General features: G+C 39.6%; 1 protein-coding gene and 1 long non-coding RNA gene across 4 annotated transcripts in view; one reads left to right on the forward strand and one right to left on the reverse strand.

Annotated features, from left to right (window-relative positions):
• Positions 1-19,555, reverse strand: part of CALCR (calcitonin receptor) — a 176,747-nt gene that overhangs the window by 59,174 nt on the left and 98,018 nt on the right. For all 3 annotated transcript variants that reach the window (XM_040549591.1, XM_040549592.1, XM_040549593.1), the window contains exons 2-4: positions 19,176-19,263; positions 9,185-9,338; positions 6,271-6,381 (exon numbers count right to left, since the gene is read on the reverse strand). In XM_040549591.1, the coding sequence (XP_040405525.1) occupies positions 6,271-6,381; positions 9,185-9,338; positions 19,176-19,223 (313 nt within the window). In that variant the 5' untranslated portion in view covers positions 19,224-19,263. The remainder of the gene's footprint in view (positions 1-6,270; positions 6,382-9,184; positions 9,339-19,175; positions 19,264-19,555) is intronic.
• LOC121066187 lies at positions 9,863-15,562 on the forward strand. Its single transcript, XR_005817562.1, has 3 exons — positions 9,863-9,990; positions 11,615-13,997; positions 14,530-15,562. It is a non-coding gene; the product is annotated as an uncharacterized LOC121066187 (long non-coding RNA).

Raw genomic sequence — 19,555 nt, forward strand, 5'->3', positions numbered from 1 at the left:
AAGAGGAACAGTACATGCTATCTCAGCCTTCCATCACTGCAGCTTGGAGATAATCTCCGACTGCCTGTGTAGCAATGTTCCCATTGTACTCTTTGCCAGATATTATCTAAAGCTGGAAAAAGTTTTCAGTCATAGATAAAAGATTAATCGTTACTCTACCATGGAACACAGTGTACAAACATCATGCCTACTATCCCATACACTGTGCAGAGTACGTGGCTTTTGTTAATATACTATAAAGCATAATGGTAATACCATCCATCATCTCTGTACTTTAATGCCTAGGTAGGCACTCTGCCTAAGTATAATGTGACCTTTGTAAGCCAGAGGCAAATCTGTTGCCTCATGCCTTTCCTTGAAGCCAGACAAACACAACTAATCTTAGTCTGGAAGTTGCTATGGCCCACTGATTTCTTGCTGTAATGTCCGAAAAAGGGACTGGGGGATCAGAATCCTAGATCATGGGGTCCTGTTGTCAGAATATGCAATTGTGACATACCCACTAAATATGGTATGTCTTTTTGAAATATTTAATTATGAGATGCTAGTTAGATTGGAAAAATGGTGTGGGCTAAAGTTTATGATACAAGGGACATTTTTTCATTTTACTGTTCTCTCTTCTTGGTAGATCACAAATAAAGAGGATCCATTTAGGTACCTGGGTGTCCATCAACTGTGGTGCCCCTGAAGTGTGATGAGTTGTCAACAGACTGGCTTTTGAAGAAGCTTCATATGTGTTTCTCTTATGATAAAATAGATGCTTGACCTTGTGCACTATAAGCCTCTGTACTGTCCAATCCAGTGACTCACACTGGTACATTTCTATGGTTTTATAGTATAGAGAAATGAAGCAGTGAGTATGTAACTCAACCACTGTTCTACTGCAAGTTCTTCTGTGGTGGCAGGTTTGTGATTAGGAACTTGGGCACATGTTTTTTATGCTGACCAGAACCATCTGTAAAAAGCTCTGAAGAAATAGCCAAGAGTGTAAGGATGGGTAAGATAATACTAGTAAGGCAAAATGGAAGTATGTGCTTTAAAATTATTGAAATACTCTTTAAATAATTTTTTGGGCTCTGTCTGTACCCTGTCAGCCTGGATAGCACACCATCAGGGTATCACATTATTCAGAGTGGAAGAATGGTGGCATTGTGTTGGATTCATTTCACCTAACTTTAGCTATAAAGTTATACAGGCTTGCTGTAGTTAGCTGAGAAAGACAGACACTTCAGGAGTTGTCTGGGAAAACTGGATGAGAGAAACCTTACCCACAATAGAAGTTTCATTGGAGTGGTGAGGTGTCTAAAAATATTAACCCCTATTAATTGTTTTGTATATGTCATTGCTTGTGCTACCAATGGTGCTTTTATGAATCTTATTTTCATAAAAACAAATAGGTCAATTATATGTAACAAATATCTTAACCCAATAACTTTGGAACAAACATGAGTACTCACAATCATTTTGCTTGTTTGTTTGTCTGTTTTTTTACAATTAGCCAAAGCCTATGGCTAGCAGATGTTAAAAGAGTGAACACCAATTTTTTAATTGCTGAGTTATACACTGGAAGTAAAAAGAAGTTTTCCTCTGTTGCAGTGCATGCTCAGCACATACCAGACACTGGATTATTTGCCATTGTTTGGATTGACCTGTACAGTACTTAGTTTTGCAGATGAGAGAATAGCTGATACTTCTATAACACATCTGATTTACTTCCTCAGTGAAATATTTCAGAAGATTTTTTTTCAGAAATGAAAAAATCATCTGATATAATACAACAGAGACCCTAAAAAAGTTCAGTTCCAGCATCCTAGTAAGTAAAGAATTCTTACTATCATCAAAATGCCTTATTCTGCAGAATTGGAGTCAGTAGAATAAAGTCAAGTTGTGCACTGGGGGGATAAGAAATGATGTTTAAAATGTAGCTGTTGAGATTGACATATGGAGCATGACAGAAATACACAGACGGGCAGGAAGCAAAAGAAGCAGCCATAGAATTCAGATTTGTTTTATCTATCCTTGTCTATATTACTTCAAGACAAAAAAACAGAGCCAGCAGAAATCCAGAGCTGGCTTTTTAGGTGGAGTTGACAAAATGAGATTTAGTGGCAGCAAGAGAAGGGCTATCCCCTCCCTATGCCTCTCAGGGTGCTCGGGCAGCTCCTGGGGACTCCTGCTGCTGCTCCTTGCTCACAGGGACATCGCCACATTGAGGCATGCCACCGGGTGGTAAGGGGCAAATGATGGATTGGGCACGAAGGAGGGGAGACAGGGGTTGGGAAGCTGCTTGAATTACGGGATGCCCGTAGAAGTGGCCTCCCTGCCTGCTTGGAGCTTCAGCAGCTGCTGAGACCCAGAAGGTCTCTCTCTCTCTGCTTTGTGGTTTATGGCCATGGTTTCTCATCTGCAATGACTTCTTCCGTCGGCGTGGCGGCCTACTCAGCTGAATGCTTTGTGCATTTTGCCCGCTGTGAGCTCGATGTGCCTGTGCCCATAAGTCCAGTCCCCTGTGGTCATAGGGTAAGGCTGTCACAACACAACTTGTACATTCAGCTGCATTGCTGTATGTGGCTGTGCCAAATTCATCCTGACCAAATACAGGACGGTGGCAACATGTCAGTGCCCTGCCACAAGCCCCACAGGCTGTACTCGGCACAGGGCAATGGTCTGCCCCTCGCAGTGGCCCCAGTCCACCTGCCATGATGGAAGGCCATTTACATCCACAACTTATTTCCCTTCTATTTTATTAGCAAGAGTATTACCAGCATGAATTACATACTATATATTTCTATCAAATTCAATTCCTATCAATTTCAGCATGACCTGGAACCATTTCAAATGGATTACACAAGAGATTCACTTGAATAAAACATGAATATAAATACCATTCAAGGGAAACTGTGCACGTTGCCTGAATATGGGAGTACAAAGCTCAGCCCTTCTCAGAGCCTCAGTCAGGAGTGGATGAGACAATGAATTTCTTGCTGTCACTGGAGTTAAACCAGTACATCTCAGTATGCTTTCCCAAAAAGTTGATTTGTTTTTATGCATTTCCACATTGCACACAATGCTCGTTGTAAGAAAGAGATTGCTGCAAGAGGCAAGTTGTTTATCGAAAAGGACACAGTTGTCACAGCGTGTAGAGAGAGATTTCTGTTTGTTAGCTTTAAGGTACTCACTTTAACAAGATAGAGCTTCATTGGGTGGGAAAAGAAATGTAGGAAGCCCCAGCTAATGGAGCAGACTAGGTTATCATGGTCTTTCTTACCTCAACACACGGATTTCTGCCTAGTATGAACGGTTTTAAATTCAATGAAATAAGTAGAGTTACATTTGGTTGAATTAGTTGTGAAGTCAGAGAAAACTAACTGAGCACTGAGCATGTTGGTTCTTTCTTTCCCTTTCATTGTGCTTCTGAGTCATTTTCTCCAGAAAATGATTTCATCTGATTTATTTTCTAACAGACTTTAACACACACTCTTGGCTTGGATACTGAATGTTGAGGGTTCACATACAGCGAGATGTTATGCAGCACCCACAGATGCAGATGGGAGGAAGATGTGATCCTATGCTGCCAGATAATGTTTGACTTTTCCAGTATGAATGGCTTAAGATTCAAAGCACAAAAAGAAAGCTGAGTGGTATTTTGTTCCAGGACTTGAAGCTATACCTGGACCCAAAGAGAAGAAGTAGACATCAGGGAGCTGATAGGCAGCAGTTCTGCAGGTCTCAGTGCAGCCCAAAGAAGCATGGTGTAAAGTACTTGTTTCAGAAGTCCATGAGTTTACTTGCATACCTAAAATATATGCTGAGGTGGTTTGATATTATAGGGCCTTAATGAGAAGGAAGCCTGACAGGCACTGAGGTTTTCGACTTGTAAAATCATTGTTCCTTAGGATGAATTTTCTGCTTCTCAGCAGAAAATCTGGCTGCATTATGTTTAACATGCAGAGGTTACTGAACGAAATAATGACTTGTGAACAAACTTGGTAGACTTTTCTCAGGACAGTTGAACCTGCACTTTTGGCCACTTCCAAGTGGCAGCCACTTCCATTAGCAGCTGAAAGATTTCTCGTCACCCCTACAGTTTCTCGTCTCCCTCTTGCTTTATTAAGCCCTGGTGTGACGATCAGCCACCTGTATGGCAAAGGCAGGCTCCGTGCTGGTTTTATGCTGCAGCTGTTTCCTGGGGTACTCAAAAGATATTCCAGGAAAGCAGCTCTGGCTGAACCAGGAGCTGTCTGAGACACAGAAATACCAGCCAAGAGACAGACAGAGGTGCCACAAAGGATCAGAGGAAAGTGTGTGTGGGGGAAACGCTGAGTGTGGGAGACCACAGGTATTGCTCCTACACAGGACAGCAGTGAGAACAGGAGGAAATTGCTGGACAAGGCTTTTTATCCCCTGTGGCTTCATACAGATAACAGGAACACTTAAAAAAAAAAAAAAATCTGCAAACTTTAAACCACAGCAGAAGGAAAAAACACAGTATGTACCTGTTGTCACAGGCAAGACTGCAGCATACATTTGTACACTAAGGAGCCATTTTCAGTCACCCCAACAAGTCACAGATTTCAACATAAATAAGCATTAATGATTGAGAGAGGTGCTTCTCCATGGATGGCTTAAGTGTTACTTTGAAGAGTGCTGTTGGAATGGAGTGATTAGTTCAGAACAAGTCGCTGGAGACAAGTGGGCAACCAGAAAAGCCGAGAATAAGTGGCTGGAGAGTGGCTCCATAATCACCCCTTCTCATTGTGGGATGAGGACCTGGGAGTGGTGAGGAGACTTCTGTGATTACAGAGCTGTCCACCACCTGCTTTTGCAGGAATGTATGGAGTATACATGAACCAGTGCTGTTGGTATTGCTTTTTTTTTTTTTTTTTTTTGTTCCCTAAGGAAAACATGGAAGCAGGGAAAGCAGAAAACTTGTAAATTGTTCTATTCATCAAAGCTAGTAGCCACTTGGGGATAGTATCGTGAACAAAATGGGGGCTGAAACAGAAAGTACTGACCCCATCCAAGAGGCACCCCTGCTATGAACATAGGAAAAAGCATGTGTAACCTCAGGATCCAGAGCCTTGAACTCTCTGAATGCAGGCACTTCTTTTTGAGAACTGAACCAAGTTTGGTCAGTTCTTTTACAGTGCTCTCCTGGTATCTTTTGTACAAATAGCCTAATGGTTGAAGCAGTTGTCCACTGGAAAGGGGGAGGTTCCTTCATCCAAGTTAGGATGCAGGTTTGAATCCTCTCAATCTGGGGCTGATACTGCAAGTTTCCCACTTCCAGGGTGAATTCTCTAACTGTGGATAGCTTGATTTAGAAAAAAAACAGGAATATCAATAAATCTGTTTGTTATTGCAAATAGGATTTAGTGAGATACATACTGATCCTACCTGGAAACGCCTCTGTTTCTAAATAGATAATCTCAACAAAAATAGTTTTAGCTAATGGTACTTGGTAACTTACAGCTATGCAATAGTATGTTCTTTACTTTCCAATTCAACACATAAATTTTGTTTCAACCTTGTTCAAAATGTTTAGTTTCATATTTTTTAACTGCAGTTGGTGTGCTGTGTTTACAGATGATTGAGGACATCGTGGCATCAACCACTGCCTATAAGCAATATATCCTGAGAATGGAACACACAACGGTGTTTTTCTTCAAGCAATACCCTCCCTGGAGTTTTACTTCTATCTAATATTTCCTCATATCTGTTCAGCAATATTTGTCTCGTTTTTTCCTTTCATTTGTCTTTTTAAAGATTCTTGATTTACTTCTTTTCGTAGTCTACACGACTGCTAGTATTTGTATGAAGAATTCAATGAACAACTGAAACTTTGAGACTGAAAGAACATCACTTCTGCTTATCTTCTTCCATAAAATGATATTTTGCAATAAAAACAGAAGATTCTGATAGGTGTTTCATGCTTATGAGTACTTACTTTCAGCATTTTCTCTTCATTAGAAAAAGTCAGAATGAGGTGTTAAAAATGTTTTGAAATCATAAATAAGTAGTTAATACTTCCATATTTTAATAAAATGGGTTCCATATGTACAGCAGTCAAAATTACATACATAGAAATGCATATAAAATACTGTAAAATAAAACTATATAAATTAGGCAATCCAAAGACGTAATGTATTTTCATCTCAGTCAAACTCTCTGAAATTTCACAATGATGCAAAAATGCATATGGAAACATGCTTCCACTCAATGGCATGAATGTTCCTCTGAAAGATAAGATGATAAAAAGAAATACTGTACCAGTTGGGTCAAAGTCTGGAAAGTAATCTGGACAGTTCTGAGCAGTGATTCTGCCAGCAGGTGTGTCGTCCCAGCACAGCCAGCCATCCCAGGTTCGGTTGCAGAACAGACCTGGACATTTAAAGGAATTCAATAGTCAATTCAACAGATTTGTTCCTTATCCCATTCTGTTCTAGCCTCCCAAGGAATATTGCCATCTGCAGACAATAAAGAGCTTTTGCAGTAAAAACCCTTGCTATTGCTATGCTTTGAATGGCATTCAGGTGCTAAAGTGTACTTGTTTTTTGCTAAAGCTGGTTGAACTGAACTTTGAGTGTAGGATCTGATCCTACACATTCCTGTTCTTGATTCTCAACATTTGCAACAGACAGGTACCTGTAAATTCCCTTCTGTAAAAGTAGCGTTGTTGGGGCTGTATCCCCTACAAGGATTGACCCAGAAAAGGCAAAGTGGATGAGAAAAAAAAAGTCTTTCCTGCCAAACTAGGGAGGCAGAATACTACTCTCTCTTGATTCCCATTATGTAGATGTTACGTGGTCCACAGAAATTGCACTACGAGACTGCTTGCAGTAATATGACTTCCTCACTTGTTGTGGGTTTATTCAAGTAACTTGTTAAAAAAAAAAATCTTGGTTATTTTCCATTTAAAATCAGTTTGTGTTGCAGAAAAGGTATGGAAATACAGTGAGAAGACATCTTGCCGTTTTTTGCACTGGTCCCAAGGGAATTTCAGAATTGCTGCTATGACCATGTAGGTTGTTTTTGAAACATCCATATGGAAGGTACCCAATAGCCATTTACATTTAGTAAAATATGGTCAACCAATTCTAGCTGCACTTGGAATTATCCTCAGATAGTCCTTCTTATTTAGACTTTCTTAGAAAACATAATATTCACAGGAGATTTACAAAGCTGTAAAAAGATGTCTGGATGTTTTAAATTTGCACTGGTAACTACCGTTTTAAGTCAAAATAGCTGTGGATTAAAAATGGAAAACATAAATCATTCCAAATTAATTCTTTCCAGATTAGATGCATGGCAAAAAGCATATTTTTATGAGAACTTCTACATTAGCTAAGATTTTATGCACAGATATTTTGCCATTGTCAAGTTAGATGTGCTAAACACTACTTGTTCACCTCATTAATAAACTGTTGTATCAACAATTTGTTATCTTTCAGGCACTCCCATGTTCTTCTCTGTCTTTGAGATAAACTTGAAAGACTTTTAGGACTCATTTTATAACATCAAAGAAAAAGAAGAGTAGAAAACGTTTGCAACTTGAGCTCGTTTCTGAAAGACAGTGCAGGAGGGGGTTGGTAGGGATTTCAAGTTTTAATTTTCAATCCTTTGGCTTGCCTTATAAAGACAAAAAATCACTGACATTGATCTATACAGCGTGGAATCTCTCTTTCAGGGTCAGAAACAAGATATATATATATATATATGCATCCATCCATCCATAAATAGGCACACACAAATATATGGATTAAAAATACATAACATATATGTGTTTTTGAACTCCTGAAGAAAATTAAATGGTCTAAGTCATAAACCAGAAAAGGTAGAGTTGAACATCATGTTGTTGAATCACTGGCTGAAACTATTGCGTTTTTGGATGGACAGGGAGCGTGGGAATGCTGTGCTGTCCCAGAGGGATGGTTAGGCAATTCTGTGTGCCTGAGCTGTACATTTCATTACTTCATTGTTGTTTAAGGTAATCAATTCTACCTTGAAATGGACAAGATAAATGTGTGCACACAATCCGTGACGTTGGCTCTGCTGACACAAGGCCACAGCAATGCTGCTGCAGCTCACCTGTATTACACCATCTCCTGGGCTCCTGGGGATGGGATACCGTGCAGCTCCTGGCAGTTCATTGCCATCAACTTTGAGCCCCAGGATGATGAAGCATTTAAACTACATTTGTGCAGGTCTACAGATTGGCTACATCGGGGACTGCAGACGTGACAGAGGAAAGTTAGCCATGTCTGGGCTGGCTCTGTAAAGTTGTGCCAGATCCTGGGCTTTCCTGGACATCTCAGTATGAGACCCCACAACTGCTTGTGACAAAAATGCATACCCAGTGTATGTTTTCAACTCATATGTTGGGCTTTTCTTCTCAGGAGACACCCCTACAGTTGCCCTTTGCATTAAGGGACTTACCCATTTCATACCGTGCTCCCTTTCAAACTTACAGCCAAGAGATTTAGACCCTTACTCACCTCCAACCCTTTATGAGATATAGATGTTGGAGGACTGCTGACGGCCCTGTAATTCAGTCATGACTCACAGAAGCAAGTCCACAGTGAAAGCACAACTTCAGTAGTGTTGGCATCGTTCCCTATTCACCTATTATCTTCACTCTGAGTTATATATGAATTAAGCTCATGTTCCTATGATCACAGCAGTCCCCAGTGGCATCACTTAAATCCAGCTGCCAGTCAAAGGAGTGCAGGAGCTGCTGGGCTGTCTCAGATAGGTGCTGGTCTCCTATTGCTGATCTCCTGGGACAACTCTGCCCCAGAGAAAAACACAGAAGTTCACAGCCAGGTCTTCACGTAAGTGTGCTGGAAGGTACAACACAGACCATTCTGGAGAGTGGTACTCCCTGAGCAGGAACACAGAAATTCAAGCAGCAAAGCCCTGAGACAGAAATGCACTTCCCCTAGTTGATGAAGGTATCGTCTGCATGGGAGGAAGGAAAAGCTGTTCATTCCCTGGGGTCATTCTAATCTTTCTTCTTTCTTAGCATCTAAGAGGATGGAAAGTTAGTGTGGACTTGACTGCTGCATGCTGGACAGCAACTGAACCCCAAGGAAAACTATGGGTTAATATATATAACAAAAGGCTTCTTTATATTGATAAAGGCAAACATGGCAATATACAAACAGAAATTTTAAATCTTTTTTACCTTTTTTCCTATATGGAGGTGCTCTGTTCATCCTCTCATAGCATTTGAACTGTGAATCTATTATCTTCTGTCGTATGACTGAATTTTCAGTTACTACAGGCTCTAATGTAGGATCAGTATAATTTACAGTAGCAGTAAGACTTGGAACCATTCTCTGTACAGAAAGGAAAAACAGTTAGGAACAGTGAATAAACCAGTAGGATACAATAAAAAAAAAAATATCCATTATGCATTCTTCAAAGACCTATTTACACATGTGTTTAGTATTATGTTAGACCTTCTAGTGCTTGCAAAGTAAATGTTGAATTTTTACTAAGTTCACCTCACTGTAAACGCAGGATTTTAACCAAGCCCTTTTTCCTGGCAAAAGGGAGGACCACTAAATTCTTGATAAAGTCTTTAAAATCTTTTCATTTAGTTTAGTGATCTGCAAAAAATCTTTGTATGAATCTGCCCAAAGTTACACCCATGTATTTCCTCTCAGTGGTGCTGATTTCTCTCTAGACTACTCAGACAAAAATACCTCAGTGCCACAGTCTAGAAACTAGCTTCTTTTTTTTTCTTTTTTTTTTTTCCATATTTTCTGTCATTTGCTTTGAGCTCCTTCAGCTGTTAAGGTCAAGGCAGAGTTTAACCCTCACAGCCTGAGCTCGGTTCTTAATTAAGCACCTAATCAAAGTGTTCCTAAATTTGAGAGCCTGAATGACAGTCCTCTTTGATCAAGTGGCCTCTTCTGGATGTTTCCACTCTGAGCTGCCTGGAGGGCATAGAGAAAGACCTCTAAGGCAAAGATCTCAGGTAGAGAGGTCAGTTATCTTTTCTCCATCTGTCCCTCTTGCACAGCCCAGGTCTGTGAGCCAGGCTGGAAATGAGAGCGTGGAGCTCCAGTTAATGCTCTTCTGCCTTAATCCTGTATAAGGACACTTCTCTGCATGAAGGTGATGGGAAAGGATTAGTTCCTCTGCTTTCCCAAGCAAAATCAATGCTTCTGTGGCACTTTTCTTGTGTGACCCTTTACTTTTTTACTGCAAAGCTATACTTAAGCCATTGTAAACAAATACAGAGTCATTTACAGCCTGCCTCAAAGCTTAGGACTCCTGTAAGCACACAGGCTTGAAGTTCATGTGAATCCTTCTTATTTAAAGCCTGGATTTCCCTAGACAAGTCATGTAAATAATGTAACTAAATATTTTTAATGATATTTTCTTCATATGAACGGATGTGTTGAGGACTTTCAGGGGCATGCTTCAGATTATATCGATTATATACATTTGAGTCTGTGAGATTCATATTAACACCAAATGCTGTTACAGAAATCTTTAAGTAGGCATTTACAGTTCAAACAAAAAAACATGACAGGTTTTTAAAGTTCAAATATCACCCTACTTCTTAAATTGTTGCTTCCCTACTTTTATTGCACATCCAAAGCAACTGTATCTCATTAATACATTGATTTCTTTTCCATTAGCACAGCTAAAACACCTTTGTAAAATACATAGCAAAACACAGTATGTTTGACTTCGGTGAAAAAAAAAAGTCATTACTTTATACAGGTATTTCTGTGCCAAACCATCTCAGTTTAATCTTTTTATGCTCTTTCATCTAACCAATTATTTTTTCATAATTTAATCCAATCCAATTTTTCCAATTTAATCCAAGATAATGTTATTTTAATTTTGACCTGTATACAGCTACTATGTGAAGGCTGGAAGACGCTGATGGTAGCTTATCTCATTGTTCTTAAATAGGAGCTTGAAATAAAAGGGGGGGGGGGGGATTGGGTGGAAGAAGGAAGGTATTTCCTGGTAGAGACAATTTTATAACAATTTAATGTGTACTTGTGTGTGTGTATGTGCATGTATAGATAAATTTAAACAGTGAAGTATTTCATCTGGCCATACAAGTGAAAACATTAAGAATCTAGAAAGCCAGAACAGAAAATACAGAAGCAAAGCCAAACATATCTGGGATCCCTCATTTATGGGAAGATTAAAGGGGTTAGCAGGTGTCCATGAGGATTGTTTAAAAAACAACCAAGCAATGTCCCAAATCCAGCAAGTAGTGCAGGAAAGAAAAAATGACATTCTTCCTCGGGTCTGTCTTTGTGTCCATGTATAGCCACAGGCTTCAGTGCTTCCCTGAAGTGATTCATAGATAGCCCATGCTTATTTTTTTTTTTTCATTCTTATTTTGAATAATACCTTAGTTACAAACAGTTTGTATTTAAGAAAGGAATAATGCTATAGTCAAAGATAACTAGGGGGACTCTCATGTCACTGTCTCTGTTCTTGATGATTCCTCTGCTATTGGGGGCCAGTCTGGGAAGGCACCTCTTTTTTGAAAGCATAACCATATGATTATCCTTGGAAAACATTGCCAATTTTCTTTCCCCCGAAGCATTATTTTTATTTGATTTTTGTTTTCTTCTAGGAAGGAGATGATCTGTTCTTCAGATCTGTTGGACCAAACAAGATCAATTCACACTGATTAAGTGACCAGAAAGACTGCGGTTGCTGGTCATAAATACCATTGCAGCTTCTCTTGTTTTATCTGTACAGAATAAAGCACAACATAACTATGAAATAATTGGCAAACTTCAGCTACAGATAGAAATTGCAAGTAGTTTCAAAGTGCTTTGGAACATCTTTCCCTCCCTTTAACTTGTTTTGGATCATCTTTTACCCACCATTTTTAAAAGGACAGACTTTTCCCAGAAGATTGCACAGTACAGAAGCGTATAAATTTAAATCAAAAGTAAAATGTCATCAGAAAAGGAATGTTCTATTTGTATCTTTTAACTGGTGAAGATGACACAGTTTGTAATGAGGGGTGATAATTCTGTGGGGTGGGATACAATACAGAACGAAGACACCTTACTCTTCAAAGTCAGTTTCATAACTTGCTGTATGTAAGGGACTAATTCAATTCCTGAAGGAATCGGCTCTTACTGGGTATAGATTAATGAGAATACTTTAATATTTGGAGGCAGAGAGTTCCTGTGGTGGTGGATAGGATGAACCTTTTGGAGTGTGCCCAAATTATCTAAAGTGCTCAACCACGTAACCATCTTACTACCTCTGAGCAAAGCAATCATGGCCCAGATTAAATTGCCAGCAAAATTCCTATTGCTCACATTTGGGCCAGGAATTCACTCAGATTAAAAAGATAGATAAGAATGTGCCACTAAAACTCAATGGAAATTACTTCATCGGGGGAATCACTTAATGGCCTACAGTAAATCTAAAGCAACTTAGATAAAGAATGAAATACTACTGTTAGATTACAGCTGTCTCTTATCTCACTTTTTACTTATTATCAAACACAAAGAATCAGATTTTCAAAGTTAGTTGCGCACATATTTCCAGACAACTTTGATGTAATTGTATAGCTTGTGTGTGAAATCAAATTACAGGGTTATACATAGATGTGTTACTGGTATTGTTCATCTGTGATATGCCCTCCAAATATACTCTTTGATTGTTATTACTCATTTCTGTTTGCCTGGACTTGAAAAGCTGGCTGTGGAAATTTGAACAGTATTTAATTCTACCTTAAAACAAGATGACCATTTCAGCTGACTAACAAAAAATAATTCTGCTGGCTTGCTGGAGGGTGAGCAATCATACCTCTGTTTGCAATATTAGTGTTTTCTACCATGTGCAAGAGAATCGCGTGTCCACCACCACTCCGGTGCTTGGGGCCTAGCACCTGACCTCCCTGAAGCCAGGGGCAGTCTTCCCACTCAGCTCAGTGGGGTGATGATCCAGCCAGGTACTCCTTCTTGGGGCTCAGTCAGACAAAGATGTTAGTACAGTCCTGATTTGCTTTATTATTCCGGTACTCCTTACCTTAGGGGTGAGAAAAGGGCAAATGGGGCAGAAAGAAATATCTGGGTCAATATTCTCTTATCGGAGGTAGAAGAAGCCTGGGCTTGGCTACATATGGGGAAAACTTCATGTGCAGTATGCTAATGGGAAAGACTGGGAATGTCCCATGAGACTAGGTGTATATATCACACCTCATATTACATTTTTTTTGTTTATATATACTTACATTGGGACTTAAGTTTTAAAACATGTATTTTTACCATTAAAATCCAAGACTAAATCATTTCCACCTGCTTAGTACTTATAGTGTAGATAAATTTTGAATATTCAGCATTCATTACTGCAAGTTAAAAACCTTTCCCATCCATCCACTGGTTACTTCAGATGGAAGTGTAAATGGTGTTGATACAATAAAAGAATTCCTCACTCATTTACAAATATTCTTTATTAAAGAGAAATAAATAATTCACAACTTAATAATCAGGATGTGGTGTTCAGAGCCTGAAAATGATTGGTGTGATTTCTTCAGATGAAAACTGTTTAAGTGATGTCCCATGCAGCAGTTTAGCAGCCGTACATATGATGTCACTCCTAGAAGTCCAAGTAAATGACGTCATACATACGACCACCAAGCCACCACCTGACAAATGACTGTTATAAGGAAGTGAATTATCATGACAAAGAGAAATAACAGGCTGATAGCAATGCTGAAGGTCACTTTATACGTAGAATTGGTAGAAAAAAAGCAATTTGGATTCATTATTAAACTATGCAGAAAATAGTAAATAGTGCCCTGGTTGCTGTAAGACAGATACCTGCTATTAACATATGCAAGACTGTGTCCATTTCTGCAAGAGAGAATCCAGATAAAGCAAGCATAAAATTAACTTTTTTCCCATAAAATATTGGATACGATCCACAAATATTTTTCTTCCACCATCAAGGAGCTTGAACTGTTGACTATACATGACACGATGGAAAAGAAGGTATTTGTAGTTTTCCTTCCTTTTTACTACTCCCCCCCCCCTTCCATTAAATGCAGCAATTTTGCAACGTTTACTGTTGAGCTCAGTCAAAATATATTTCAGATTCTGGATGCTACAACTGTTTGTTATTGATTTTGATAGCTCAAAAACACACTTGGCACATTTCTCTTAAAACTGCTATGTTTAGTCACCACTTTGTGGGTCACTAAACCCCTGTCCTTCAATATATCACATCTTTGAGTGAGAGCTCAGCATGACTCAGCCTAGTTGCAGAGCCCCCATTGTACCTTGATTGTGTTTGAAATACTTTTCACAGCTACGAGTGTCAGGACGGAGAAGAAAACCACTGTGATGCCTTAGGAAGGTCATTAGCAGAAGGTACTGAGTAAACATAGCAATGACTTCTTATTCATTATAAATGTGCCTAGAAACAGCAGACAATTTCTCTGGGAGCAGACAATTTCTTTGGGGAAATACCTCAACATGACATATTTTGCTTAACCTCTGAATTTTACATTTTTTCCCTCCTCAGTTGCTGTTGAAGCAAGATGGAAACATCTCACAGTTAGATCCCATACAATTTATATTGCCGATTTTGGCAGCCGTGTAAAGCAAGAGATTATCATCTGCAGTAGATGAGGACAAGGCACTTTTAATGAAAAGCAGCTCACGACTCTCTGACAGTTCTTTTCCATTGCGGCAGTCAGTACTGCTCACACGAGGAAGCTTTACTCTCAGGACAGCCTGATGCAAACTGTGGGCGTAAAGGCAGGCTGCAGAATGCTTCATAGATTTTGTCTTCAGCTCTAATTGTGTTTTCAAGAGACCTCTTTGGGGCAATCAGCTACATTCTTATTTTATTAAAAAGCAAAGAGAGAGAAAAAAAGGTCCTGCTCACCCCAGAACCTCAGGTGAACAGAACAGAGCAGGGCACTCCTCTCCCTCCTGGAAAACTGTGTGCAGCCTGTGTCTGAAATTCTCAAAATAATTCTCATCAACTTTATATCATCAGCAAAGTACTTTCCCAAATCTTTCTTGCATGAGAAGAGCTGTGGAATTTGCAAGTCCACTTTCTTACAGCTTGAAGCAACCCATAGCTATATAGGAAAATATGCACTTCTTCAGCACCTCTTCTGCCCTCTGAAGGGTGGGACCTGCTCTGGACCAGATGCTGGAAGAGTGTTTAAGCAGGAGGAGTCTTATGCATACATTATCTGCACAGACACGGCTTTTAGAGACCTCTGGTGAAAGCTGGACAGCAGCAGGAGCTCAGGGAAGGACATGGACATGCCACCTCACTGGTGAATACATCTGACTGGTAGCTGTGAGGGATCGGATGCGTGCGCCATGAGCTATGCCCTCATCACGGTGGCAAATATTTTACTAATTGGCTTCTGGAGACTCCAACCTACTAAAGCCGTGCTCCAAAATAAGCCAGTTTTTGCAGTTACCTAAAATTACATTTAGGCTTTCATGTAATTAATGTTCCATGTTTTATGAATTGAAATTATTCTCATGCCTTTCAGGATCTGACACAATGCACTAGACCGTGTATAGTTTAGTGACCGAGGCTTGGTAGCAATTTGACAGGTTTGGACTTAATGAAGCTGTACAATTTGTTTTTTACTCAAAATGATTTTATTTTAAAATACAATCTTGGTCAAATTGATCTAATTGAATAATGGTGTGGTCTTAAGCTACAGCATTCATTTTGTCCTTACTGAGCACTTTGTGGTTGGCTCAGGACAACAAAATCGCAATATGTGAGAAAAACTACTGCATCCATCCTCATTTACAGGGCAAGACCAAACTACCATCTGTAGAGATGGAATTCTCACTAGATGAGAATTCTTACTTGACAAAATGAGGTAGAAAATACAATTCCCTTTTCTCAATGTCCTGCAAAATTGATCAGTCACACAGGAAAAAGACCCAGGCTTGTTTCCTCGTCCCTCTCATTCTCTGCAGTTTGATGCCCCTGGACACACCGTGCTGATGTTCTGTCTTTCTTGTGGAGAGAAATGTGCACCTAGGAGATGAACTAATTCCTCCAGCACACAGGGGCTTGATGAAACATATCTCAGTCACATTCTGTGGCTCTCAATAATTACTGAAAAAATACTACCAGGGATAAAGTTAACTAAGAAATACTCCCTGAGAAGAACAGTTAACATTTCTAGTGGAATTCACTTTGAATTACAGAGCAATATCTGGTGATGGTGGAAGCATTGCCATCACTGTACATCCAAAAGCAAGGGGAGCCGTCAGAGAGACAATTAAAAAAATCTTCATTTTTAACAAGTGAGTTTTGGAGCAACTAGTGCTTTAAATATTTTTGTTTGGCAAAGGACAATTATTATTGACCTCTTCATAGAAGGATAAAATGCTATCTATTCTATGTAAAAATTACATAGGTAAGAGAGATGGTTTCTATCATAAGGTACCAAAACCACTTGAGGACTGGTCTAAACGCTGGAGATTGTGGGGAGGGGACCCTATGGACACCTTGTAACTAGGGTCTAGGACAAAACATGCAAGGAGAGATACAGGACTGGCACTTACACCAGAACAAACAGCATAATCAGAGGGCTTGCAGCCCAGAGGGAAAGCTAGGACCACATTAGGCTGTGTTGCTTTGGAAGAATTTGCATTCATCAGTGCACTGGGAGTGCAGGACACAGACAATAGGACGGCCGTAAACTATCAGTGCCACCAAAAAAGAGAATCTGGAGAATGGTTTGCAGGGTGGGTAGAGGAAGGGGCAATAACCTATATCACAAATCACTCTGATTACTCCACCTTCCTCAACCTCAGACAGTGGCTGACATGGAACTCCCATGGGCTTGTGGCACTGGGAACCAAAAAGTGATTAGAAGATCCAAAAGAGCAGGAGCGGTCTTTTTGGAAGAGAAAAAGAGACACCTTTTTCTTATTACAGGCCACAAATAAAATGTAAAAAATGAATGCCTTCTACGAGCTACAGGTGAAGAAACTTTTTGGAAGGATGGCTGCTGCCAAATATTTTTCATATTTGATTTAACAGCAGTGTTCTGGCAAGTGCTATCAAGAAAACAGTTTGCTCATGGTCTCTTTCTATGACTGTAACTTATCCCTTACCAGAAGATAAATTGATCTAAGAGGTGTCTAACTAGATCACAGTATGGCCACTGCAATGGAAAAGGATGGAATATTGAGACTGGAACAGTGAAAATGTAAAGAAATTTGTGCTTAAGTTATCCAGACAGGCCCTCTGGCACAAAGATGTCTAAAAGGAAGGGGATGCAGATCTCACCGCAGAGTTTCTTAAAGAAGTCCTAGCCCCAGAACACTGCGTTAAGGAGCACAGAACCAATACTACACGCATGATACCATAGGTAAGAGATTTAAAAAATTGTGGATAACAGAGGAAGGATCAGCCCAATCCTTCAGGGCTGACCTATAAATCCATGCTGTAGGTCAGAACACCTCATTCAATAAGATCTGTTGACAATTCTAGTTATCAGGATATTTACAGTCCTGTCATTTGTCTGAGGAAGAAAAATAACCTGGAATTGTTCCTTCAGTTGGCTTCACTTTGTTATAGGAAGAATTGCAGTTCTTTGCCAAGGCTCCTGTTATGCTATGTAGACCAGCCAGGATTATTCAAATACAGAAGGAAGCTGATGTCTGTTGGGCTCTTTGGCTTAGAGAGATCTCCGAACATGCATGATGTCCCAGCCAGAGCATTGCTACGTGCATCTCTTGCAGGGCTATATGTAACAGCCACAAAATGCCACAAAAACCAGAATACTCCGATATGCATCAAGGGAGAAGATTTTTGCCAATCACAGGGATGATTCCTCAGATCATTAACTAATTCTGTGTTAGTTACTTTTGAGACCAAGTTAGCAGAAATACGTCAACTCTCCTCTGTTCTTCCTCCTGCTCTCTAGTTCTTCTTTGGTTGAAGGTCCTAATCCTGAACTATGAATTCAGTATTTTACCAACGTGAGGTGTTCTTTGCTGTTCTGTTTTCTCCATGATCTCATTTCACTGTTTTATTCCATTGTTCTCTTACTGTTCTCTGTTTCCCTAACCTACTTTTTGTTCACATAAATGCAAGTGGTGAACAGCACTGTGGGCAAGTTATGCTAGTCTGAAAGAGAAGGAGGGACGCAATGCAACAAACAAATCAGGGAGAGCAGTCTGCTGTTCCCCAATCTGTCTTATAGCCCCATTTCTACAATTTATACCCGGAAAGGGTGTGAGCTGATGGGGAGACTTCTACATTTAGCTGCTGGAAGAGAAGATGAGAAGCAGAGGGGTGTGAGGAGCTAGCCAACAAAACACAATCAAGAAGAATAAGACATGAACCTTTCTTCAGGAACAAAGAAACAAACGACTGGGGAAAAAGGTGGCATCAGGCATGCAAGTGACTCAGACAACACTGAGGCAGAGAGATGCTTATTCCCAGTAACATCATTCAGACATATACTGACTGCACTGCAGCTGAAGATCTGAGTAGTGTCCTCATTTCTGACTACCTGCAATGTCTTTGATTTTATCATAACTGTGAAGCATTTGAGGTTTCACAAGCAGAGGTCAGAGAAACCATTCAACTTACACGAGACGTATTTAGTCAAGTAGAAATTAATTTGCTACATATTTAGAATGATAATTACCTGGTCACATTGCAGATATTGGAGTAACAGAAATATTGAGATTAAACAGTTGAAAGTAGTGTTTGAACCAAATAACTAAACATTGTAATTTGCCATTTCTATTGCTTTCATTGCTTTTTTTGCAGAGTAACCATAAACAGTGAAAATTCACAATTACTTAAGTCAGTAAAAGTCTCACACAACAATGTTAAGGAAGTTTTCAAACAAAAGTTTCCAAGTCAATGATATGCTGTAGTCTGTACTACAGTTCTTACAAATAAGAAAATGAAAAATCACGTGCATTACCTTCTCAGACTTGCAGTTCTGTTTCACCAAGGAACAGTAGCTTCAATTTCAAGCTTTTATGAGGTATCTTGTTTCGAAACTGTATAAACCTTACTTCAAAATTTATCAACAAAGGAACTCATTCCTTCTGTACTCTATAACAAATATAATCCAGTACTCCTTATTTTTCTGAACATCACCACAAGTTTAAATTTGGCAGGTGTCATAAGCAGTTCATTTTTCTCGTACTTACAATAAGAAGGATAATCAGTAAGAAGCAACTGTGGGTTGTTTTTTTCATTGTGGAGTCTTCCTGGAGAGACACGTTGTAGCTGACCCTTCTGGGAATTAAAGAGCAAAAACAAAACCAGCATTAGACTTTATTTGTTATAATAAATTCCTATAGGTAAATAGTGGGTTTTCACGCTACCCAGTGCAGCTAGCTCAGCTGAACTGTGGGCAGACACATGGCAGAGTAACCCTCCAACATCAAAAATGACTGCTTCAGCCACACAAAGTACTGGAGAAATAGAGCATGGCCAGGACTCCACAGGCTTGGAGGGAACTTGATCAGCAACTTTCTGTTATTCTTTTTCTTTAATATATCAACACCCTTCTCTCCTTTCTAGGAAA

This window comes from Cygnus olor, chromosome 2, assembly GCF_009769625.2.
Source record: "Cygnus olor isolate bCygOlo1 chromosome 2, bCygOlo1.pri.v2, whole genome shotgun sequence".
NCBI classification, from domain to species: Eukaryota; Metazoa; Chordata; class Aves; order Anseriformes; family Anatidae; genus Cygnus; species Cygnus olor.